Below are 26,033 nucleotides of genomic sequence, written 5' to 3' on the forward strand. Positions count from 1 at the left end.
TGGAAAGAACTAATTTAACAGTATTCCTCTTCTCTTTTGGATCAGAGTACAGCTGTGAGAATGAAGACTCCAGCTGTTGTTTTTTTTTCTTTTCAGAAGGAATGTGCATTTCTGTCCTCTCCTGCTAGCCTCATGTCTTCCAAGAATTTCATCTGTAATACTCAGGGTTTGCCAAGGACATTTGGTCTCTCTGCTACATACTTTATTTATACGCATTTTGCTTATACACATCGGTGTCAAAAGTCAATACCCTTATACATGCTATTAAATCTCAGCATTTTCCTAGGAATCAGTTGCTATCAACTCCACTTAATATCGAGAAACAGGAATCCAACTTGTGAGGTCTTTGTGAAGCTATGACAAGAGCAGCAAAGGAAAAGATTATTATTATCATTTAAGATTACAAATGTTTCTGCTGATATCTCTTTCAAGAGATACTATCTTCAGACCTTCTCTTTAATCTTTTACCACTCCTACAGTGTATAGTTCTTCCAGAAGTCTGTGTTGATTGTCAGCAGAGTTGTCCAAATTATCAAAATATCTATTTGATGTAGTATATGATATTTACTTTTTATTGTGTGCCTTTTCAGTTCCAGGCATTTAGATATTCATGACAAATATTATGGGGAAAGAATTACGTTTAACTGTCGGTAGTTCTCACCAAGGAATACATAAAACTGAATCAAGACACTAAGATTATTTCTACAAAATTGGCAAGAATCCCCATTTGTCTTTTCCAAAACAGTAATGTTTATTTATCTAATGCTTTAAATTTTCTAAAATGTTTTGAATTCCAGTGCTGATTATATGAGCAGTGTGTGTATTGAATGTGATTATTTTATGTATATCAGGAAAAGATACACACTCATTTAACCACGACTGTAGTACTACTTGAAGAGAGGAATGACTGCCGTTCTGAGGTGGACTGCTCGTATTCATTCATTGTTTCTATATATTTCTATATATTCTTTTATAGGGAAATAAGTTTACAGCTGAGTCAAATGTTGTGACGTGACAAAAACCTCCAGCTAACATTCAGTATAGGAGAGACCATTTAGTCTAGTTGCATTATGGGTTTCTTTTCTGTTTGGTGCTGATACAAACTGTCCCACTGTATATTCACTGTGGTTAAAACCACATCTTCCAAAAGCACAGTATGTCTGTGGCAATCACATTGGAAGGAAGCCACACAGAATGAACAGTTGGCTTCAGTCACTCCCTGTTTCTCCCAGTAAAATTTCTGCTTTTACAGAGCACATCCCAACACTGACAGAAATTAGAGAATCAACACAAAATTTTGCTCTACGAAATTCTCCAAAGCAAAGTGTTTCCGTGGATTTGTGCCCACATGTAGAAAGGACAGACATGCAGTGATAAACTTTGCCTGACCAGGAGCGATTTCATTTTAACAAGTTGGAAAAGCTGAAGGATACACAAGGCCAGACAGCTCGGACACCATGAACCCCACCTGTGTACAGCATTATGATTGCACCGCCTGAGGATGGAAGAGGCTGTACAAATCCCCATGGCAGCATTCAGATCTGTACTGAGCCTCACTTTTAGTCTTTGAGCAACGTCACTGTAAAGAAACATGCCAAGTTTGCCCTCTTCCCATGCCTGGCCCCAGCTCTCTGTGGCCATACCAGCACATGCACTTGGGCCTGCTCGTAAGCCTTTAGCTGTCTCTGGAAAGACTTCCACCAAGACACAATCCTGAATAACTTTCCCTAGTGCCCCTTGTTCCCAGTGGGTCTTCTCCTGCTGGAAAAGACTGCTGCCCACGTAGGACTGACACACAAAGGGTACAAATAGCACCAGGTGGCAAGGTAGATTTACTTGTTCTGTATTTGTTTAACCCATTGCACATGCCAGACCATAATTTGGCCCCTAAATACAGTGAGCAAATTGGTTTGTTTTATGCAAGTCATGGGGAACCGGGTGCATTTAATCAGAATGTTAAATATTAGACATTATATGAGTACAAATTCTGGGTGAGTTAACTTTAATAGAGGTTAAAATATGAATAGATTTTTTTTTTATGATCCAGATTTGTAGTCCACTGCTTCAGTTCTATGGAGCTGCAACATTATTTTTATTTTTAAACAGGTTTTCCTTCTCAATATGTCCCTAAAGGAAAGTTGTTCTGAAAGTGCTGAGTTTATTCAAGGTTGCTTGCATTTCAGCCTGACAGTTTCAGTGGGGCATATAAATCTCTGAACAACAAAGGACTAAATTGAAATCTCAAATTAACATACTTCCTGGATTGGCACAATTTTCTTTTTCTAAAATTGCATAGATGAAAAGAAATTTTAAAACACTTCAGAAATACCTGCTGCTTTTTGTTGCACTGCAATTTCTTTAAATTAAATGCATTGGAACCTGGCTTGCTACCTCTGACAATGCTCTGCATTTCTTGGAAGGAATTCTGGACATAAAGATTGTTACTCATAAAATTTATGTTCTCTAAACTCTGGACATTATTCATGTTTGTTTTTTATCAGAAGCCTAATTGTAAACGATTTGATTGCAGTGCTTTACTGCCCACATAGAAGTGGAAATTGTAAGCATATGCCTATTCTGTTATTTATTTATGTTACATTTCGAGTGCCAGTACACTGCTTTAAATTGAAATATAGTGTAGGAATATTCTTCCAGTGTTTGCACTAGAAATGTTACATAGATGTCTTTGCAAATGCAATAAGTGAAAAAATCAACTACAAAAGATTAAGTATTCGTTCTTAACGATTCTCATGCTGTGGGAGATAATAGGTAACACATCATGTATCATACATCATTTATCCACAGCTGTGGTTGTGATTGGTTGTATTATTTTTTTTCCCTACAAAGGTGAAGATGTCAAACCATTTACTCCTGAGAAAGCCAAGGAAATTGTGATGTCACTGCAGCAACCTGCAGTCTTCTGTAACATGGTTGGTGACTGGCCAGCCCTGCGCTGGGATGTGAAACACCTTTCTGCGATGCTGGGTGGAAAAACAATACAGTTCAGGATAGGACTGAAGACAATGGATTTAGGTGAGACTTAAACATTTTCTTTTTTTCAAATTCTCTGCCTCTCTGTTATCACTGTTCACTTTCTAATGTATTACTTTTCATCATAGTTTTTGATTTTTAGTCAGTAAATTTGGCCGACACTGAACTTTCCTTTCTTGTGTGCTTATTTGTAGTGGGAAATGTGGTAGATAACACTAACATACAGGAATCAACAGTCTCAGTTTCTTTTCCTTGCTGTGTAGAATGTGTTTGGTCTTGTTCTTTTATGTGATTTAGATGTTCACACTGACTGAATTTCTACATACACAAACTTTGTGCATTAAAAAATTAGATGACTAAACAGGCTATCTTTTTTTCACCCATAAAATGTAGATATAATACCTTCCTACTAAAGGCTTGATAAGACTCTGATAGCTTTTGGTGCTTTTAAAATCCTGTGATGAAAAATGTTATAGAAGTACAAATAAAGTCATCTGATGCCAGTATAACAACTTCAGCTCTAAACCCTCATAGAATCATAGAATCACAAGGTTAAGATTCACTCAGAGATATATAAGCATGCCAGAGCAGAAAGGCCAGTTTTACAGTTGATTTTAAATACTACAACTACTATCTTTGTAGCTATACAATACTAGTCATGATGTATCCATGCGCAGTTTCAGACCAGGCTGGGAAGATACAAAATCCGAAATGGCAATCAGGTAGCCACTTCAGAGGTTATTCAGTGCTTATTTTAGACTCTTTATATCCTTAGCCCTCCCAACCACAGGCCAAAATACAATTTGTCCCCTGCTTTCTCCCTTTCCCATGAAATATATTCTCTCTCTTCGATCTCTTTAGTATTTTTTTCCTAGGCCAATAACCCCCAGGTTTTAAAAAACGTTCAGAGTAAGTCAAGTTTTTTCTACACCTCTTCTAGCTATTATCTATCTCTTCTAACCTTCTTCAGTTGGACCACCACTTTCCTGGAGCATAGGGACTGCATAGAGACTCCAGAAGAGGCTCTGCCACTCCTATGGAAGTGGTTGAATTACATCATATTATATTACAACACCATGAAATTTCCTTTCTTCACATCATGATGGTAATAATATTTCATGTTCAATTTTTGCAAGAGAAGTGATGAAACAGAAAGAAGTGTTAGAGGAGAAATGCTTAGCATTTTAGGATTTCAAAGCTTATTACCAGCTTGGATTAATGATCCCTGTATCATCCCTTGGGGAAGCAAGTGTTATTTATCCACATTCTATAGGCAAGAGAGCTGAGTTGTAGAATTAATATGTTGGTACAAGTCTCCATCAGTGTGACTGTACTTCAGAGAGGTATCAACCAGTTCTTGCACAAAACATTAGAGGCACTCACCAGTTTCCAGCAGCGAAGAAAGTAAACGTCGCATATATGTGACATTTTCCTTGACACCTTGTTAATGTACCTGAGTTCCAATATGCGGAACGAGCACGGGTACAAGGATAGTTTAGGTCCTAGTCTGCATTTATCAGTGGGCATTTTTGAGTGACAGATGAGTGTTCCAACTAGGAAAGCTTCTCATGAGATTCACAGAGTTGTGGGTAAGTGACGGACTGTTGGTACCAACTAAGTGGCTAAAACTCATCACTTAAGAATAACATAGCCACTAAGGATATGGCTTACACTTGAAGTTGTACCTTGGAACTGCATCTGTCTGTATTTTACATTTTCCTAAAGGCATTGATTCCTAGTCAGCAATCAATTTGTCTCCAGGAACCTCCATTACTTGCTAATGTGAGCTAGAAGTGTCTTCAGGAAGATGGGTAAGGCTGTCAGGAATTGTACTATAACTGAATGCAACTTGTGTTGCTATAAAAGATTTGCACTGTAAGTTTGTGTTAGTGAAGCCGTTAGCCAAACCATCTCAGAGTCTGAAATAATGTAATGCATTTCATGTCATTTGGAAAATACTTGATCTCACTCTTGTGTAACAGTTTTTCAATGAGGGCCTTTCTTTCTTATTTTTGCTCACTCCAACTTTTGCAGATGAAACAGAGGCAGTGGTGTGGTTAGATAAAGTGACAGCAGAATACAACTCAGTTACATTGAATATTATGTTGAATGTACTCTGAGTATCCCTTCTACGTTAACACTAAATTAATTGACCTTAGACTAGAATAGACTTAAGATTAGTTGGCACCACACCTGGCACTCAATTGGAAACATGCAGAAGCAGACTGTTTTCTTCCATGTGAATGCATTTTCATGTCACTAAAATGACTGCTTCGGAGTTTCTGAGATTATTAGGTTCATCTGGAAAATCCTAAATAATTTGAAACTTCTTCCTACAACAATTTCTCATCTTTCTTTGGTAACACATCTGCAACTTGTTGGGGGAATCCTGAACTGAAGGCTCCTTAGTATAACAAAGTGAGAACTGAAAACACTGCAACTCAGCGAGAGCTGCTTAGATTCTGGTATTTGCTTTTCTTGCTGATTTGGAACTTCTTCAGGCACACAGAAGAAGGTGTATTTGGCAGGTAAAACATGGGAGCTAGCAGTATGTGTGAATTGTTTGCTTGAATTATTTATACACACCTAAGTGTAGGTGTTTGATAGTATTCTGTCTGATTACACAAGTTAAACAGAATGTGTCTGTTAGAGGAAAAAAAAATGTAATCAGAGGATTAAAAATTGACAGAGATAAGATACCTCCAAAGAGAATACCAGCATCCATTTCAAGAGCAAAAAAGGTGCAATTAATAAAAAAATCTGTACCTATTTAATTCCAGCCAGGCTAAAATATTTATTTTTCTGAGTCAGGCTAACTGGGTGAGCAGCAGCTATTGAAGTTGAGTTTCTGGCAGAGAAAATGCAGCAGTATAGCATGAGCAGTATAGCTCATGTATCTGATGGCCATCCAGAAAATACCAGCATCTACAAAGGAAAAAGAAAAGCTTCCTCAAAATGGGCTTTTTTTTTTTTTCTACAGACTTCTAATTTTGACCATTTATCTGGTTGCTTATTGAAATGAATAAATGAAGCATTTACTATGAAGAAGCTGGAGAGAGCAAGAGACTGTCGTGCTGATCAGCTGTGAGTCATGAGATCTGTGGAGGAAGTTTTTTCTTAGAGATGCTGTTGTGGAGCTGTCAGATACACAGCTGGATAGAAAAGGGCTGCAACTTAGACAACCTGCACAAGGAGATTCACCACCAAGGACAGTAGGAGAACTCAGACCTGAGAGGTTTGATACAGGGAAAGCGGCTACAGATTTCACTGCTGAATAGAAAGCTGTGAAGATAATACAAATACCATAGGCTGAATAAATACCATGTGAAGCTGGGGTTAGATGTGGATGGACAGTCTTTTGGTTTATGAGTGTGCCTGTGCTTCGTCATAATGTTAAATTGTTATTCTTGGCTTGGATTATTCGATTAAATAATTTTAATTTTGCAGCAGCTGTGAATAGATATTTGGTTCTCTTTTAAGCTTAAAGAAACAGAGGAGACATTCCACTTTCATTTTTACTAGAGCTTTAGGATATTTTCTAAGGCTATTACCTTTTCTCATACATTTCTCTTGATGTACTCTGCAAATAGTATCTCTGAGTAGAAAACAACTTGACATCTGTCAGGTCTAGACCTTAACTCAGGAGGAACTGCTGTTCCTTCCCTCCTTCAAGCCTACAGATATTGTAGTCACAGAATCACAGGATGGTTTGTATTGGAAGGAGCCATAAAAACCACCTCATTCCAACCCCACACATTCCAGTGCCTCACCACCCTCATAGTGAAGAATTTCTTCTTTATATCTAATCTAAATCTACCTTCTTTCACTTTAAAGCCTTGTCCTTTCCCTCTCCAGCTTTCTTATAGGCCTCTTTTTATATACTGGAAGGCCACAATGCGTTCTCCCCAGAGCCCCAACTCCCTAAGCCTGTCTTCATAGGAGGGGCGCTCCAACCCTCTGATCATCCTTCCAGCACTCCTCTGGACCTGCTCCAACAGCTCTGTATCCTTCTTGTGCTGGGAGCCCCAGGCCTGAACACAGCCCTCCTGATGGGATCTTTCGAAGGCAGACTAGAGGGCGAATATTTATTTTTCCATAAGCACCCACACCTCAGTATCGAACTAGCTATAAATTAAATGAAGAATGTTGCCTTGAAAAGACTGTATCCTGGAAGATGGTATTGCCATTCACAGTTGGATTTTTTGAAATAAAGCTCAGAGTGAAATACATTGGAAGCTAGAAAGAGCACATTTCTTGCTTTTAAAATACTTGCTCCTGAGTTATCTAGGAAAATAGGCAGTGTCTTGAGCACTCTTTGTTCTCATCAAAATAATACAGATATTGAGCCACCTTCAATAGTGCTTGTGTCTTTTATCTAATTTTTCCATCAGAACATCTTTTAGTGAAATGATGTGCATTGCATTAATGACTCGATATCAGGAGACAGCATTGAACTGCAACATGGAGACAGAATCAGATACAGGGTTTTTTGGTTACTGCAGGCAATTTGTGTGTCTTGCATGCAGTTCCTAGGTTAGGGAGCCCTTATACTGCAGAGACCCGGGTGACGTAATGCTGAATAGTGGGGCTTATCTGGCATGTTTTAGTTAATGAATTTGATAGCAAGGGGAAGGAAAACTGCTACCTAGGCTACTACAATGGAAAATGACAGAATGATGGTGATAAGGGTTTGCAAAAGCTGTTTTCCCACCCAAAAGGAATAAGAACAAATGTATGAGACTGCATGGGAATGGCTGTGATAACAAAATGAGAGCAGTAAAGAACTAAGAGCTGCTGCTGCTGCGTGACAGTGAAAGGATCCCATTTTTGAACAGCTCTATGCCAGTTACACAAGGTTAAACTGCAGCTCTGTCATTGTCATTCACATAGACTGCAGTAATTTTTATCCTCCATAGTGGTTATAGTACAGTAATTTTGGAGCTTTTTAAAATGTTGGATAAGTCTCTTTGAAGCTGGCACAATTAGCAGCTGTGGGAAATGAAGATCTCAGATAACCAGAAGGAAAGCCTGCTGTGATGGAGGTTATCTTGTATGTCTTCCAAGTGACCTGACCATGAGCTGGAAGGCTGTATCAGGCAGCGTGACCAAAGCACAATGGAGCAAAATACTGCCAGTAATGCTGTTCTTTTGTCTGGCAAGGAACACCACATGACCATTTCTTCTGTTCCAAATGAAAAATAGATACACACAGCATTTTAAACGGATCACTGACATGCGTGTGGCTCCATACTTTGCTTCCTATGCATTGATGTGTTGATTTAGTCATGCTTTACCTGGGAAAGGCAAAAATGAACAAGTCCAGCTACAAAAATCCATGGAGACAAAAGAAGGGGTACAGTATGCACTGCAATCTGCACTTGTGTATGCATTTACAGCTCACATTTGAGAACAGAGACCATATAAAGGATGGAGTCTAAGATGTTTAGGAGTTGTGGATGTATTATTGAGTTCCTATGCTTAATGGTGCCTTGCACATGAGCAGCAGTAACTATTGGTGTGCTTTTACCTCACAGCAAGTTCAAGATAACAGTTTAAGTGAACTTCTCTGGTTCACTTAAACCTTAATGAAAAACCAATAATCTCAGAACTAATTATAAGTTTGATGATGAGAACCGTTTTATTGACCAGAGTCAAGCTACCTATTCCTGCTTTGTATTTCATGTTACATTTACCCAGAGCCAACAGAAAAACTACTTATTATTTTGACTAGTTTTGCATTCATTACAATGTTTGATTTTTCTTTTGTCGTTCTAGTACCGCAGTTTGAAACCAGCTGTAGCTATGTGAAGGCTACTCTTGAAGAGTTTTTGGCTTGGAGTAGCGGACAGCCTTCTTGTCTCTCTGGACCATTCAGTTGTTTCAAGCACTCCAAATATTGGGCTTACGCTGACTACAAATACATTGCTAGGATATTTGAAGACAAGGAGGAAGTTTTCCAGGTAAAGCATTCATATTAGCTCCTACTACCTTTTTATCACTGCAAGTTATCTAGCATAGCTTCTGAAACTTCTGCTGCAATTCCCTCTGACTATTTAAATAGTAAAGCTATTGGCTTTCAGGCTAGTACCACGAGGCTGCCAGCCAAAATTGCGTGTCTCCCTGTAAGCTTGAGACCAATACCAGATCTAACAAAACCAGCTGTTGGATTGGCACCACTCCTCATTTAGCCCTCCACAGTTCTGTGACTGGAGGGAGGACTTCCAGAGCAGGCTCAGAGAGCACTGAGTCACATGCATGGGTGACGTCTTGATAGTTGGACTAGATGATCTTAGATCTTCCAACCTTAATAATTCTATGATAAACTATACTTGTTTCCAAATGCAGGTATTAGGACACCTTGCTGGTGTATTTTCTTTCACTTTTTCAGTGGCTGCTATTTCAATGTATTGGCTCATCTACATTCTCTCTACTACTGCTTACAAGAGGGCAAAATTAAGAATAGCTATACAAATGGTGTATTTTATCAAAAGATATGAAGAAAGAATAGTAATTGAAGCCTTATTCATTCCTACACTTTCAGTCATGAAGATGGAATCATAATTTTCAGCAAATATTGTATCATTGGGATGGTGGGGAGTGCAAATTGATAAGCTCTTTCAAATTAATTATTTCCTCAGAAAGCATTTCCCATGCTTCTTATATGTATTTTATTCTTTTATACCAGCAAAACGGGTACTTCTCAGTGCTCAATCTTTTTTTCACACTGTCTCATTTCCCTTTATTATGTGGTTGGACCACAGTGTTTGGGGGAGCACCTTGCCTTTTTCCTACCTTTCCTGAATCATGAGCAACACATAACTGATACCAGATCTTATTCTCCAAGATTATTTTGAAGCTTCAGGGATGTTTCAGGATTCTCCAAATTTGAGTCTCAAATTTGTCTGTGGTTCTTCCTTGGCCTTCACTTTCAGCCTGGATAGACAGCATTTTGCTGTGTTTTATGGCACAAAGCTCTGAGGATACTTGCAGCTCAGAAGACGTGGACAGCCTGCTGCTTCATTTGGTCAATAAACCCACACTAGAAGGAAACAACTCTTTCCTCCTTCCTTCTTCCCCTTAAAGTACAAAATCAAGTCTCCAAGAATTGCATTTCTGTGTAGGTATCACACCACAACCTCATCACCTGACCTATAGCAAGCAACAGATTGCACTGTTCTTTTAGAATTAACAGATGTAATGGTTATGCCATGGATTTTTTTAAAAGCAGAATCTGGTAAGGAAAAAAAATCGATGGTGTTAGGCAAGCAAATATGGTGTGTGTCATCTGCCAATTTCCTAGGCACAGGAGTGAAATACATCAGTCAGTTCCAGACTCATGGATTTTGAAACACCGCTACACAATTTATACCAGCCAGAAGTCTTTGTAGAAATTCTCTTCCACTCTTGTGTGAATTTGATGATAACCCCTTTCTTCATTTTAGATTTTATTTAGATTTACGTAAGGTGACTTGAAGGGGAAAAGAAGGCCAAATGTGCTGTTATTTATAGTGATTAATAGGGCCATTTAGAAGTTGTTTGAAATTTAGATTGCGCTGTTTATCATTTACAGTTGTGTGGGCTAAGGTAATGATTCCATTATTCTAATCTATGAGCAGTATCTAGCATCTTACATTTTTTGTTCAGTTGATATTTCATTATAGAGTTTGAGATATAAATCAGAAGCGAGATATATGCATGAAGCTTAAATAGAAATGAGACCTTTTAAAGTGACATACGGGCACAGATTAACTTCATTATAAGCAGCAAATGAAATAAATATAATTCACAAGTAATGTGCCATCTGTTACGGTTGGAACACCTTTTAGCACATTTCTTCTGGCTGTGGCTTTTTATTGTAGGAAAGGAGCCTACTGTGACGAGATTTCAGAAATCCTACCAGTTCCTTTTCAGCTCGTTGGTTAAAAACTATTTTACCCATAATGGCTTCAACTGTTTACTACAGCTGAGGCGTTTTCAGAAAGTTCTTTTAAGTCAAATATTGATTACGTGCGCTTTCTTTCCACTTAAATTGTAACAAAATACAAAAGCTATTTAGGTGTGAGATTAAAGTGTAGAGACGGTATTACGCTTAACTTTATCACTGAAATACTTGTATTGGATTTCAAATTTTATGGCTGCTGAAATCTATAGGAGCAACTTTTTCTGTTTGATTTTTTGCCGCTTTTGACAAATGTTTATGTTAGACTTCTGCATTTTTTTCAAACGATGTCTTTGAAATCAACAGCTCTCAAATTCAAGATCTTGAGCAACACCTGATTTTTGGGAAGGCTATCACTCATTTTCCTAATACGGAGTCACAGTGAAGTTACCATTATAGTCATGTCTAGCTGTAGATTTCCTCACCCATAGATCTTAATGAAGGATGGTCATCCACCTGTCTGCAATCACCTGGCCTACATACTTAAATTAGGAGGCTGGACTCCTATTTTCTGTTTAGAGACAGTGGGAAAAGAGTGGCTTCTCCAAGCAGTGACAGAGAGTGCTTTGACAGGAGCAAGAATCAAACTTGAAGTGGGTTCCTAAAATTAGGTGGGATGAGTGATCCTGAATGTGCTTTTCTGAAACAGAACAAGTATCACTGCCTTCCTTTTCAAGATGGAAAACCTAAAGCTCAGAGATGAAGTGATTTGCCTGAGACCAGGAAGCCCGGAAGTGAATCTGCTTTACATTCACCACCTCCACAGCTACAAAGGCAAAAGAAGAATGCATCTATTAAATGCTAAAGAACTTAAAAATAGTTTGCCACTGGGGCACTGATAGGATAAAGTCTGTGTTTCCAAAATGCATGGAGAAAGCTGATGCAGGAGCAGAGAGGCAGAGAACTGGTGTGCTGTCGGGATTATGAAGTTGTATTGAAAAAGGGATGGAGGTTTTTCCTTCCTTTCTTCCTATTTCTAAGTGCCATATACAAGGATTTTTCAAACAGCAGTTCTGAGCCTAGGTGAATGGTTAATGCAGAGAATAGGAAAAGAAACGTGTTTGAAAATAAGGTAGAGAAACCATGTGTGGCCACAGAGTAGGTAGGCAGTCCTGTAGAACAAACAGGTAACTCAAGTTTATGAAAGGCTGGGATGAGAAATGGAGACAAAGATTTGGGAGGCTGCACAGGGGGAAAAAAAAAAAAAGAACATCAGTGGACGTGTCCTGGAGAGGAGGATTTTGAAGGAAGGGGCACAGGCTGTGCGTGCTGGAACCCCTACTGAGGAGCAACAACTGAAGCAGTCAGAGGGGAACTGAGAGGTGGAGGGAGAGCACAGGAGACTGAGAGAACTGAGAAGAGGATGTGGACCTGTGTAAAGCTTACATAACTATCCTTTTCATTGCTGCAGGATGTAAGGTGGTCTGACTTTGGTTTTCCTGGAAGAAGTGGAAAAGAGAGCACGCTGTGGGTTGGTTCAGAAGGAGCAAACACTCCCTGCCACTTGGACTCGTATGGCTGCAATTTAGTGCTGCAGATACAAGGAAGGTAACAAATAGATGCACGTAGAGCAAATACCAGAAGTAAAGAAAGATTATGCTATGAAGCTAACTTTTTACTCGAGTATTAATTTTAGAACCTGATCATTTTAATTTTCTGAGCTCTGAGTAACTGAAAAGCATCAGAACTATTTTGTAGGAAGTGGCAGAATTTAGGGGTTTGGAGTTTGACTGGGGTGTGAAGGTAAGATATATTTTCTTCAGTGAGATGAAATTCCATCCCAGTCTGTATGTTACCCAATACTGAACATTTTAATCTTCCTAGTAGTTATGAATTCAGGAAACTGGAATCAGGAGATAAAGAGTTAGAAAGCCCAGAAACAAAATGGAAATAAACTGCTTTAGACTTTGCAACATTTCTCTGTGCAAGAGCTTCTAACAGGCTGCTACAGTTAATTTGAAGGGGGAACATCAGGATGGGAGCAGCCAGCAGTAAGCAAAGTTAAAAGGGACATGTAAGGCTCCAAACTCATTATGGGGACACGTGGCTTTGTTTCTATTTCTTTCTGCCTGTTTGCCCACTGTCTTTTTTATTCAGTGTTTTTTCTGCTGTCCTTGCATATTGTCCTCAAGTCTTTTTTTCAATCTATTATTACTGGAGTAATTCTATAGTAACAAAGTCGCATGCATTTTTTAGGTGTGATTTAGTTTATGGTGGAAGGAAAAAATTGCCAGTGGAAATTTAATGTGATTAATTGCCCTGACATGTTTTATAAAACAATTAAGTCACAGCTGCCATGTGATTAAGGTGCAGGACCAGCAGGCAGGCATCCTGCCTTTTTTTCAGGGCGCTGGCACTACTGGCATTAAGGCCTGAGGCAAAAGAATGTGTCATCGTCTTATCTGTAAGCAGAGTAATTCTCTTTAGCTCTCAAACCAGCTTTCACTCATGCCTGTAAAGAACCCTCAGGTCCTTGGTTGAATGTGCAGCAGAGACACTCTGGAAGCCCCTCGGCACTGCTCTTAGTGCTGCAGCCAGTCCCCAGGACTGCTTGTGGCATCAGTCAGTGTTATGCGTTGAAGTCCAGACACTGAGATGAATATAGGAGCCAGAATTCTCAATGAAAACAGTGATATTTACATGCCAAAATACATCCTAAGGATCAACATAAATACTGGGTGTACTATAGCAATCTAGACCCAGTACCTGCCCTGCCCTTTGATCTCTACCTTCAGGTGGTGAACTCCAGCCAGAGTTCTAGCATCACACTGCAACTTTGCCTTCCTCACCAGGGTGCTCCCACCCCCTCCTTATTCTTTTCAGGGACAGGAGAATCCCTGCAGCATTTGCATGGCCTGAAAAGACAAAGTTGTTTTCCTCTTCATGGCAAAGCCTATAAATAGATGGCAAACTTCAACAAGCGTGTGAATCCCACACTTCTCTAGAGCAGAAAGAATCACTTTTGAGACTCACAAACAAGACAGGATTTGTAACAGAAAATAAGCTTATGCTGAACTTAAATAGATTTGCCTTTGCAAGAAAGCCAGGGACCACTCCTTAGCCCTTTGTTGCTATCTTGAATTTCTTCCTTGCATCCCTTGGGCTTCTTAATTTGTTGCTTCATGATATTGCTTTTTCATGAGCCTGCAGGATTAACCCATGAGCCTCCCAGTCTCCTCCTGCCCCTTTGAAGGCTCTAGCAAGGCTCAGGTTTCAGATGAATTAGTGTGTGTTTGCACACCAAGAAATGTCAGCAGCTCATGGCACTCCATTTGTGCCAACCTCTGCAGTTCTGGCTACCGTGCTGTTCCCCTCTCCTCGTGTCATTTGACTGCCTTTCTCCCATTTTCAGACATGGGACTTAGAACTGACAGTTCTAAGTATGCAAAGAGCAGAAATGAGCACCATGGAAAGGGACTAAAAGAAAAGATCTAGCCAGTGTTTGAAACAAAGAAGAGCTGTGCACATTGTCCAGATGTGCTGCAAAGTCTTTTTTTTTTCCATTGCTTAGTGCAAGCATCACTGTTGCACTGAATTGTCTGGCACTTTTAAACACAGTAAATTTTCCCTTTGTGTATTTCTTTCTGGTTATATCAACCAACTGAGGTACAACCACCTAAAATTCCTTTTGCTAAATAACACGGAGCTGCTAAGACATTTATTTTATAGTACTCATAAAACTGGCACCACCAGTTCTGGCATATCTTTTTTTGTTCTCTGATCGGGTCTATACAAATGACACGGAGATGTCATTCTGGCTCCTGGAGGAGATCTGTCTCTGCTCTACTTGGCTCTGTGCTGCAGTGTGTTGATCAGCTTCTTTGGGTGCACAGAAAACCACCTGGAAGACAAGTGCCAGTGTGAGCAGAACGACCTGTCCTGCTTGACCTGGCCATTTGGTCATGGTAGGGAGGTCTTAACCCCTATCCAACAAAAGCCATGCTTTCAGCATGTGGTACTGATAATACACACACACGCAAAAACCCAGTAAATGGATATTTGAGATGCTGAGACCTATGGCTGTTTCTGGTTTTGTTTTTGCCGTTGCCACATCTGTGACATAGGGAGCATCAAGGAGAGTTTTACTATGAATGATGGTTTTATGACTGTAGCCAAGTAAGGACTGTACAAGCTGACAAGAAACAGGAGAATACATCCATACTCCTTTACTGCTGCCATTGTAAACAGCAGCGCTCTCCTTTTACAACAAACATGGCGACAGCAGCTATTCATTCAGTGAATGAAGGTATGTTGTCCCTAATGAAATTATTTTTCCTGATTTGTAAGGCAATATTTAATGCTCTCTGAGCACCTGTAAACGCTGCCTGTTGCTCTTTAGAAGGGAATAAGCAGGAACCAGATGGGAGAGCTTTTTTGTAAATTTTATCCGCCTTTTAAAAATAATTGGTGAGAAGCTGTAAATCTTTTCAGTTGAAAAATTAAAAAGTGAAATACTTCAGAAACACTTTTAGTGGAGAGCCTATAAGCACTGCCTGTGTTCTCGCTGCGTAGGAGATTCACACAACAAGGCAGATTTATGTTTTATTGAAAACCTTGCTACTGCCCTTAGTTCTTTGCTGTAACTGACAGGCACTGAATACATTTCCATCTTCTTTCTGTTTTCAGGAAAAAATGGCACCTCTTCCCACCTGGTGACACCAGCTTCCTTTATCCCACCAGGATCCCTTATGAGGAATCCAGCGTGTTCAGCAAAGTCAACGTTGCCAACCCTGATCTGAAACGTTTTCCTGAGTTTAGGAACACAACAGCCCATGTGGTCACACTCAGTCCAGGACAGGTACCATTCCCATATGGACTTTAATTACTTTAAAAATCCTAGTAAATGATTGAACTGACTAACTAAAGGCTGGGAAATCTCAGATTCCCTCCCCCTCCATTCTGTGCTCAGTTTTGATATGCAGTTCTCTCAGCATGGCAAGTTTCTTTGCTCACAGCAACTTTACAGGGGTTTTTGTGCAAAACCCACAAACATTTGGAGAGTTAGTTCAGTAGACCGTCCTATTCCATTACAATTCTTACAATCACCTTCAATTTGTTGTAAATTCTTTCTTCAGCGATTCTCTAACCCGTCTACTCTGAAATCAATACATTGCATAAAATTTTTCTGATTAATGAGCATGGAGAGCCAGCTAGGGAACTTATATTTGATAGCTGAGAATAACCTTCACCAGGGAACACTGGCCCAACTTGTTGCTTTAATAGTAGAGCATTATAATGATGATACTTGCATTTAAAGCACACACCATCCAGAGGTTTTATGATGCTTTACAGGGATGTGAGGGTATTACTAACCCTGTTTTACTGAGAAGGTTCAGTTAAAGTGCCTGACTTTGAGTCACACATAGTCAGCAATATGAGAGAAGGACTTGTAATTCCTAGTCTCACACTGTAGCTATCCTCCTTCATTTAATGAGCATGGTCTGTATTTAGAGTGAATTACCCTTTTCTTTTGTTCAGCAGTACACATCCTTGTAAAGCACTCCAGTGCATCCCAAACAACCAAGCTTTTCGAAAGGAATTTTGCAGTCTGCATTGCTCCTAGCATCTTTTCTCTGTACTCCTGCCAGATGTTGTCATCTCTTCTGACTCACCAGCTCAACTCCTTGTGCAAGCATTCCCTCACCCCTAGCGGGCAAACCAGCTGCCTACAGCACTTGGAAGAATGGATTTTCACTAATCCAGATAACTTTGACCTGACAAACACTGCTGTGGCGAACAGGATAGCTGTTCCAGTGAGAGGACACTGTCTATTGCCTGGTAACAATATGTTCTGCTGCTGGTACAGCTGCAAGTGGAAGGAAATCTATGAGAAACTTGCACTGTTTGCACTGCAACTTTTAGTCACGCTCCTGAAGCAGAATGATTATTGTTGCCATCTGCACTTTGTTAAAGTAATAGTATTTGATTATTTAAAAGCACAAAGGATGCATTTTTACTGTTAATAAAACCACCACATCCATTCAGCATTGCCTTATCCATGATCCTCAACGTTATTTCAATATAAAATTTCCTTTAGAATGATCAAGTACGGTAGTGAACTTTTAGTGTGATCTTAATTAGGCTTAAAGGAATCAAAAATAAAACTTGCTAGGAAAGAAGATCTCGAGCCAGCCCAGTAATACAGGTTCTCTGTGTTGCCACAAAGGAGGAGATGCTGTTTGGATTTCTGGGAAGCAGTGAGGTATCACCATCATCCATCCTGACAGTGCCTTTTGGGTGATGCTGTGACCTCATCCAGCAGCTTATGGCACAGCTGGCTGGGGACTGCTGCTGTTCAGTGGGAAGGATTGACCTAGAAGAACTCCTTTGTTAAGGAGTGAGAGGATCCAAAATAATTGCAATCTTGATACAAGCTTTGCAGTTGGTTTCACGTAAATAAAGTTGCTTTGAAATTTCTGCTTTATTATTCATCAGCTTCATTTTGTGGTAGTTTATAGCATCTCCACTCCTTCCCAGACAGTATGCAGAATATTTTGGATTAGATGCTGTAACAACGTAGGCTTGAAAAAAAGAAATATAGACAAAGGTGTTCTTAGCTGTGCAGGAGAGTAGCTCCATGTAGGGGGATTGCAGCTTTGAATGCTGAAAACTTCATGTGTCTAACGCCACCTTCTGGTCGTTTTTTGCTATAAGCCATTTTTCTGCACCCATTTAAGACTAAAAAGCAGAATTCCTTTGTATAGCATTGTACCAGTGCACAACGCGTACTTCGACTGCCTCCTTTGTGCCTTCTCACTACTTTCACTGTACCATTCAGCTCGTGAGTTTTAGTCAGCCATGACTTTAGGTTTTATAAGGGTTCATTCTCTTCTTGCCCAGTGGCTGGGGATGAACTTCCATAGTGGTATTAATGCCACTTCTGGTGGTACATTACAAATTATTCTCAATACAAATGATGATAGTATTTAGATGATCTATTTAAATAGGCAGCTGAACAGTTCTGGAGTGGCAGCTGTACATGACCATATCCACAAAGTTACAAGCTCAAGTGCACTATAGGGGCTTCTTGTAAACATCTGGACATGGTCACCTATCCTTGCAAGCACAGAGACTGGATTAAATCCTACTTAGACTGATGAGTTTTCCCCAAAGCATTGCTGTTTTAATCGATAAATTCCACAATAGTTGTAGGCTGCAGAAACCACCAGCTAGGTTTGGATCCACAGCTACAGCCATCACTAAGTTCCAACAAACAGCAGCACAGTTTCTCTTACTGTGCTCCTGCTGCAGCCTCACACCAGGGGATCCTGCCCAGCAGCCAGAGTGCACAGCAGTGCCAGCACACCTCTGCCTTCCCATCAGTCCCAGGCAAGCACAAATCTTCGTGAGGTCCTATGCATTTTGTGGTGGTTGTGCTTCATTGCCACGTTTGCAAATGGTCTGCGATTTCCTTCTTTCCCCCTCCCTCATCTTTTTCCTCCCATCACGCACACGCACTTTGATGCTCCCTTTTCTTTGGCATTTACCCAAATATCTTTTTCTAATGAGCAGGAATTTCTTGGTATAATATTTCACTTCAGGGATGCGCTCCTTTTTTTTTGAAGCAATTCCACCTTTGCCCTACCTTTGCACTGTATCAAGTTAATCACATCCATTGAGAATTTAAACCTGTTCTGTTCTCTGTGCTGTACAAGTCTGCAGCATTGCTGCACATACTCTCTCAACTGCTCTTTTGATTTTTTTTCCTCCTCTTAGAGTCTAGAGTTTCATTTTTACCTTTTCTGATATTTGTCCCACTTTAGCCTCATGCTATATTTGCCTATTGCTAGCCTAAATATTAGAATTATCTGATTGGTTGCTATTTAGATTGGTATCTTCCCAACCCACAGAGCTCAATGCACTCCGCAGAAAGCAGACAAATGCTAGATTCTCTCTGAGCTTGGGATGACTCTGCTTTGCTTTTGCACCTTTCATTTTCCCCAGGAAATGCTCACCGCATTTTTTTTTTTTTTTAAATATATTTCCTATTTCAGTGTGGTTGGAAATGTAGTTAAATCTCTGCCCTATATTCATAAATATGGAAGTCTGCTTGTTTTGTTGGCAAATGGATATTTGATGGATTGTTTGTTAGTGGTTCCCCCCCACCAATCAAGCTAGAAGAATCCCACTCTGCTTCTCTCTGCTGGGTTATTGTTCTGTCTTTGCTAGTTCAGCTGCTCCTCACAGCTGTATTTTTGCTTTTAATCACTTTTTCCATTTCTTCATCTTCCTTAAAACGCTAGCCTCTTTGCATTTTGATAATCTCAATTCTCTTGTTGCCATAAATCTTGCAAGGAAGGAGCCAGTTGTTTGAAATCAGCACTTACTATAGAAACTACACCACCTTGTAATGTACAGCAACATTTTCCAGGCTTCATCATTACAACCTGTCATTCGGATGGCACCTAGACTCTTTAACAGTGGGTGTAGTGTAAGAATCCCTATTAAAGAGATGAGTCCTGGTTTTTTGTCCGATTCTGCAGCCAGAACGCGGGCAAACACTTGCTAACACAATGCAATTGCAGCTAATGCAACTCCATTCTTGATTGAAGGTGTAGGTTTGTGTGATAAAAGCACTACTCTGAAACTTGTTCTGTGTAAAATAAAAATCATGGTTTCGCTTTAGTCTGCATAGGGTTTCATACTCTTTTGGATGTATCATCCTGAGGGATGTGGTTAGTAGGCATGGTGGTGATGGGCTGATGGTTGGACTTTGTGATCTTAGCGGTCTTTTCCAACTTTAATAATTCTGTAAGAATTAATCAGACTGATATTTGTTGAATAACAGCCTGCCATAATCCTATCTGCAACACATTTTTGAATCCTGAGCTCCATACTCATGTATAGTTTTGGGTTTTTTTTGAGTGCAAACAATGCCTGCCAGCCTGTGTATTTTCTGCGAGTCACCCTTTCAACTCTGACTTCTTAGTGCCTCTTTGGGTAGGCTGCCTTTGCAGTGCTCACCTCCGTAGCTAAATCCTGCTTTGGTAGAGGGGACATCTCACAGCAGACAAAGTGTTGCAGCTAACCAGGTATCAACAGTAAGCAGTGTGATGCATTGGTTTGTTAATTCAGACATAGCTAATTGCTTTTGATGCTTGCAACCACATCTCTAATTAAGCAAAGCATTTCATTTGTTCTACAGCAGGCCTGGACCTCGCCACCAGTGACACGATTGATTTTCCCTTTTCTCTCAATTCCTTCCTTCCCCATTTTATATGCTATACTGGATTAAAATACAATTTACAGTTTTGACCTTCAGATAGTCTGTGCTTTTATTTTTTTTTTTTCCTGCTTGACTGGAATTGAAACCTGTGGAGAACATTTCTGCCAGTGGCCCACAGCCGTCCTCTAAACATTTACAGGACTGGGGCCACAGGCACTGTTCCCATCACAGGCATTTTGTCATTAGCCATGTTTTGGTGTAATAAAGCATGGGCTCCTTAGCTAGCAGAGCATTCTTTTCAGTAATTTGTGTCTAGCAAGAAAAAAAATTGGCTGTGATTCAGATACAGATCATTGCTTCAGTTTCCCCATTCTCAAGTATTTTTATCCATCTCTGACCATTTTCTTTCCCTGTCAAAAAACATCTTTTATGCTTTTCTTGATAGCTCTATGTTAATCTAATGTTCAGCAATTTGAAATGCTTTTACTATATCATCAAAACAACATTAATGTCTTTGTACCATAAAAGCCATGGGTAAGAATCAATTTTATGTCACAGCTATCATCCTGATATAGCTGTAAAGCTCTGATCTAAACTAGATTGTCATGATTTCTGGGACACTCTCCTTAAAAGTCTATCTACTGAAGGCGACAAGTTTAATACAGGTAATTATTTACTGGAATTGGAGCTGCACGTTGTTAATCACCTAGATTAGCTTTAGGATACCTACTTTCAGGGGAAGCCAGCTGGCAGCCCTTCTAAAGGAAGCGGGAAGCTTCTCTGTTGGAGAGTCTACAAAGGAATACTTGCTTGGCTGAGGCTTCCCCCAAAATCCTGCTCCACAGCTATACCAGCTGCTATCCCTAGTACAGCTGGACTTCATTTATCTAGAGCAGTGAAAAAGTTACTGTCCTGCTTCACATGGGAAGATTTTGAACAAGAGACAGTTTAAAGTCATGCCCACTTCTTATGTGAAAGTAATGACAGTAGTAGAGGGGGTATTTAAGTCTTGGAGAAGGGCTGTCTAGAAGAAATAATGATCACCTCCCACCCCCTAACTCTATTCCTTGCCTCATTCTGCCTCTACATACTACACCACCTTGATTAAAACCCCTGAGCTTTCTTTATCCTTCTTCTAGTACCTAACACACTGTCTCTGATTCCAGGTCCTGCTTGTTCCCAGACACTGGTGGCACTATGTGGAATCCATAGACCCCATCACTGTCAGCATAAACTCCTGGATTGAACTGGTATTTTCCCTTTAAAAAAAGAAAAATAATCACAGTGCTGCAGCATTTCTATGCATGCATATGTTATAAGAAGTCAGAAGGCTGGCAAACAATCCTGTCCCAGATCTCATGACCTCATGAGCCAATTTGAGTTATTTCAATGTGCTATGTTACAATTACATTGCTTCTTTCGTCCTCAGGGATGCCAGAAAACTTTGCAGACTTGCATATTCTACTGACATCAATTGTCAGCCTCCACTAAATACAGTGGTGCTTTGCCAGTGGCAAATCTAAGTCAAGTATTTTTCTAGAGAAAGAAGGGAGAAATAGATCTCTAATACAAACAGGGATAAGAATGATCTGGACGGAGAAATGATGCCACCTAAGCTGTGTTTCAGCTGTATGGGATCTTCAGGTATCAACATCAAAGCATTTTGTCCCTTGCCTGTCTGGTACAGCATGGTAGGCTTTGCTGTATTCAGTGCTGGTGAGGGAAAAGCCTTTGTGGATAGAGCTTTTCCAGAAGAGCCTTCCAAAGTCACAGACCTGAAGCCCCAGTTCAGTAGAAGATATACGCAACCTCAATCAGGCAAAGAGTTAAACACATGTTAAACTTCTCATGGCTGATTTCTCATGGACTAACCAGCATGGTGAAAAATACAGGATGACAAACACCAGCTTCACCTCAAGCACACGCTTACATGCAAAACTAATTCAGAATTTAAATTAGATCCGTGCAATAGAAAGAGGATGGCAGAGGATGTCTGAATTTTCATTCCTGATAGCTTTGATTTGCCTAGAGTTGGATTTTTTCATGTATTTAATTAGTTTTCTTTTCCCTAGGCTCCAATTTTTTCTCACCCATGTCACCTAGTATGTATGGGATGGCTCCAGGGATACCACCTCAAAGCTACAGCAGGTTTTCTGATTCAAATTGCTCCATCATTAATCCTAGTTTAATATTGAAAAAGGCCTTTTGAAATGGCTTGTGAAAGCCACCTCACTAAAATGCTGTTTGCATTTTTTGCACTATTATTAGACTGAAAATCTTGAGGGAGGTGAACACATTCGTTCAGCTGCTGTTCAAAGACTACAGAATATACTTCTCATGCCACCTTCAAACCAAGCCTTTGCAAAGCAGAGGCAAACTTGGGCGTTTTCCTCACGGAGAAATTTTCCAGATGAGACTGTGTACTTAGGAAGGACAGCAGGCCCATAGCCTAACTGAGCTCGTACAGTCAGACTGTAATCTAGCGCCAGAGAAAGCAACACTATTTCTGCACAACCATTTAAGCCTGCCTTAAACTTGGCAGCTTTGAAAGTAATTTAAAAGAACTGGATGTGTACCCTATGCTCAGAAAGACCATGATGTCAGCACACACTTGTGCCCTAAGCTGTGCCTCACAAACAGTCTAAACTTCGTGACCTTTCTGGTCATAAAAGTCTTGCTGAGATCCTGTTGGTGACAACAAGAGCTGTGTGTAGATGACATCATGAGCAGAGGAGTGTTGGATTTTGCTCATGAGTAACCTCTACCTCTCCTCCAAGAGGATGATATGAGAAGCAACCAAACAGTTGCAACCTAGGTGAAAGGTTCTTACAGGTGCTGTGCCTGCAGACGATGGTAGTGCCATAAGGTGTTGGGTAATCTACCTATAGCCAATTCTGATATGGATGCTGAGAGACAACATTGAGAATGTTTTCATTACCAAATCAAGCAGTTCTTGCTTGCAGCTGTTACCAGCTGCTTTCATACTGACAGATGTGAATCATGCCAACATTTACAGTCCTAGTGAGACCATTAATTATATTGGCAGGTCTTTAGAGGAGAACTTTAACTTGTTTTCAGCTGGATGTGAGCTGTTCAAAGCACTCCATGCTTCCTAACATGCTCTAATGCAATCAGTACAGCCCTGTTATCCATGAGACCAGAATAAATCCCAAGAGTGCAACACCATAAGTAACTTCCACATGTAGATTTAAAAAATAAAAATCAATGTTTTGGGGACTTGTTATGTAAAACCATTAATAAATAAAGCATCCTCAGCTACCCCAAATTCTACTCAGGGGTCCCCAGATGAATTACTGCCTTCAACACTCATAGCAGCAAGACGCTTGGATTGCTTGACATGTTCCCTGAAGCCACAATTAGGCAGTGCAGAGTTGTCTGTTGACTAGGTTACATCTTTCTTCCAAAAACCTGTATGCCTAAGCATCTCAACAAAACCAAGTTTATGTATCCACTCCTAGACATCTGTCACTGAAGTCACTGAACTAAATCTTGTTCAGTCTTACCTCCTTTCACATACAACAACAACAACACAGCTAAGTGTGAAAGTAAAAAGAGATCTTATTTCTGCCATCCTAACTGGTACCCAGCTGCCCAGTGGGATGATGGAGAAAGTGAAGGTCTGAAACAAAATGCTAGCTACTGACCTGATTTTTAGTTTGAGCAGTTATAGGGAATATGTTTTTCCTTCTGCTAATGTTTGAAGCTACAGCAGTATATTAACTTCTATCACATGACACAGCATTTTGTTAAATCTGAGCCTCGCTTTTGCTCATCTGCAGACGCAGATGGCTGCTGCCTTTTCCTTTAAGTTCTTAAATTAGACTTCATGTGTAGATATATAAAATTTGCTATATACTTTCATGGTCCTTCTAGTCCTAAGGAGGCCTATAAATGCATCTATTAAATGCTAACTTTGCATTGTGATTTCAAGCACCAGATTCAATTAATAGAACACTAATACAGAAAAAGAATTATATACACACTGAAATCCCCCCCCCAATCTTTATCTGCAGAAGTAGCCACACCAAAGCCTGTGCTGCTACACGAGAGCTGTATGCATGAATACGAATTTCACAAATCTGCAGCCTTTCAGCTACCTTACATACACGAACGTGGCTTTCAGACTAAGGTCATCCATTTGGTTTTTCCCACCATCTTCCAGCATCCCGTAGAGATCCAAGTGCTGACCTGTCTGCAACACTTTCTATTCTCCCGAGGCAGGATGCAGATCATGAAGCCCGCGTAGAAGAAGCAATAACTAGAACACTGGTATGTGCCCTAAAATCAGCAGAGAGTTCCAGTGATGGAGATCCCTGGCTAAATCCCACTGAGGTAAGCGCTCTCCTGTTCTCTTATAACAGACAGAGCATAGAATTACTGACATTTTGCTTAACTCTGCATTTCTGCTGCCTGAAAGAATTTTAAATTCCTTCCTCTTGTGTAGGGATAACAATCCATAGAAGGTAATTGTGCAACACTGAACTGAAACATTCCCCCTTTTAACTGAGTGCATTTTGGGTTTTTTCTTAGGTTGAGGCAACATCCCATGAAATCAATCTTCAGTACCTGAATCAAGCAGTGTCTGCATATTTCAAGTGTCAGAAGGCAAACGTGTCAGAGCAGGCACATCCCAGCAGCACTGGAGCAGAGCAAGAGACAAGAGCCTCACACAAGAGGAGGAAAAGGCAAGTTAGCTGGGAGCCAGAGGACTGCCAATTACTAAACCATGAGTTCAGCTCTTCAACATTTAAAGCAGAAAAGTTACAGAAAATACCTTTTGGGCCTCATCTCATTCAAGTTTTACCACAGTCTCAAGAAACAAGCTCTGCGGGTGCAGTTGCAAGTGACAATAAAGATCTTCACCATGAAAATGAAGGAGGACATTTTGGAAAATTACACTGCACCAGGAAGCTATTGGTAATGAGTAATGACTGCAGAACGCCTGCAAATCAAATGGATTCAGACAATAGTCCCAATGCCTCGCAGGCAGCCCTTTCCACCAATGATTTGCTGGACTGCCTGGTTAATCCACATGTCATCAGGTTAGTGGCTCAGCTGCTCTTGGAGAGAGCAAGAGTTTAATGCCAGAGCACTTCATTTTTGAAATAAATCAAATTTCAACCTTGTTCTGTGTCCTTAATAACAGAGTGTTTTATTTTTATTTCAAATACTTCTTGAGGTACAAACACAGGATTTGGTTAAGTGTGAGAATGAAGCTTGAGCTGAAAGAATAACTGGTTCATAAGGGATTGGGAAAGAAAGGTGTGACTAATCAGAGTTCCTCACTGTTGCAGAAGGAATATACACAGTTGTAATTCCATCTTGTTGCATGGACTTCAATACTTTATACACCTCCAAGCATCTGTGCATCTTAAAAAAACAAACACCATGCTTTTAATGTCTTCTGTTAACATGCCAAATAGTCCCAGTGGGGTTGCATCACCACAACACTACCAAAATTTAAGAAGCAGTTCTATTGATACAGTTCATGCTTGTACACTGGCATTGCTGGGGCAAAAGGATTCAAAATAGGCTAGAAGATGTCTTGCTCACATCTGCTGCCTTTAGTGGCTCACCAGGCTCATGGGGAGCAGGCTGTCAAGTAAGGCAGCACCATTTAAGTACATTGGCAAGTCTCAAAGGAGACATGCATCAATGACACCCCACTTCAGACCCATCATTGCACTTGTTTCTTTCTGACTGACCACAAGAACAGGGCCCAGAGATCACTGCTGCTGCTGGGACCATTTGCACTGGGGAATAGGGCAACAAACATTGTTTCAATTCACTGAGCAAAAGTAATCTTGCAGTGAAATAGGCAGTGAAATGGATATATGTGTGGGAGGAAAAGCAGGAAGAAGAAAGAAGAGGAGAGCAGCACCACCTTTCCTATACCTGAGATATAGATATAAGCTT

At 40.2% G+C, this 26,033-nt stretch overlaps 1 protein-coding gene across 1 annotated transcript in view; it reads left to right on the forward strand.

The window, feature by feature from the left end:
- HSPBAP1 (HSPB1 associated protein 1) overlaps positions 1 to 25,257 on the forward strand; it is a 32,751-nt gene extending 7,494 nt beyond the window's left edge. The window contains exons 2-8 of the mRNA XM_042877814.1: positions 2,848 to 3,033; positions 8,767 to 8,951; positions 12,342 to 12,478; positions 15,557 to 15,728; positions 21,263 to 21,346; positions 24,339 to 24,449; positions 24,648 to 25,257. Of these exons, the coding sequence (XP_042733748.1) occupies positions 2,848 to 3,033; positions 8,767 to 8,951; positions 12,342 to 12,478; positions 15,557 to 15,728; positions 21,263 to 21,346; positions 24,339 to 24,449; positions 24,648 to 25,199 (1,427 nt within the window). The 3' untranslated portion in view covers positions 25,200 to 25,257. The remainder of the gene's footprint in view (positions 1 to 2,847; positions 3,034 to 8,766; positions 8,952 to 12,341; positions 12,479 to 15,556; positions 15,729 to 21,262; positions 21,347 to 24,338; positions 24,450 to 24,647) is intronic.
- The last annotated feature ends 776 nt before the right edge of the window (positions 25,258 to 26,033 follow it).

This window comes from Lagopus leucura, unplaced genomic scaffold (assembly GCF_019238085.1).
Source record: "Lagopus leucura isolate 7727_CA_CO unplaced genomic scaffold, USGS_WTPT01 Super-Scaffold_100019, whole genome shotgun sequence".
Lineage (NCBI taxonomy): Eukaryota > Metazoa > Chordata > Aves > Galliformes > Phasianidae > Lagopus > Lagopus leucura.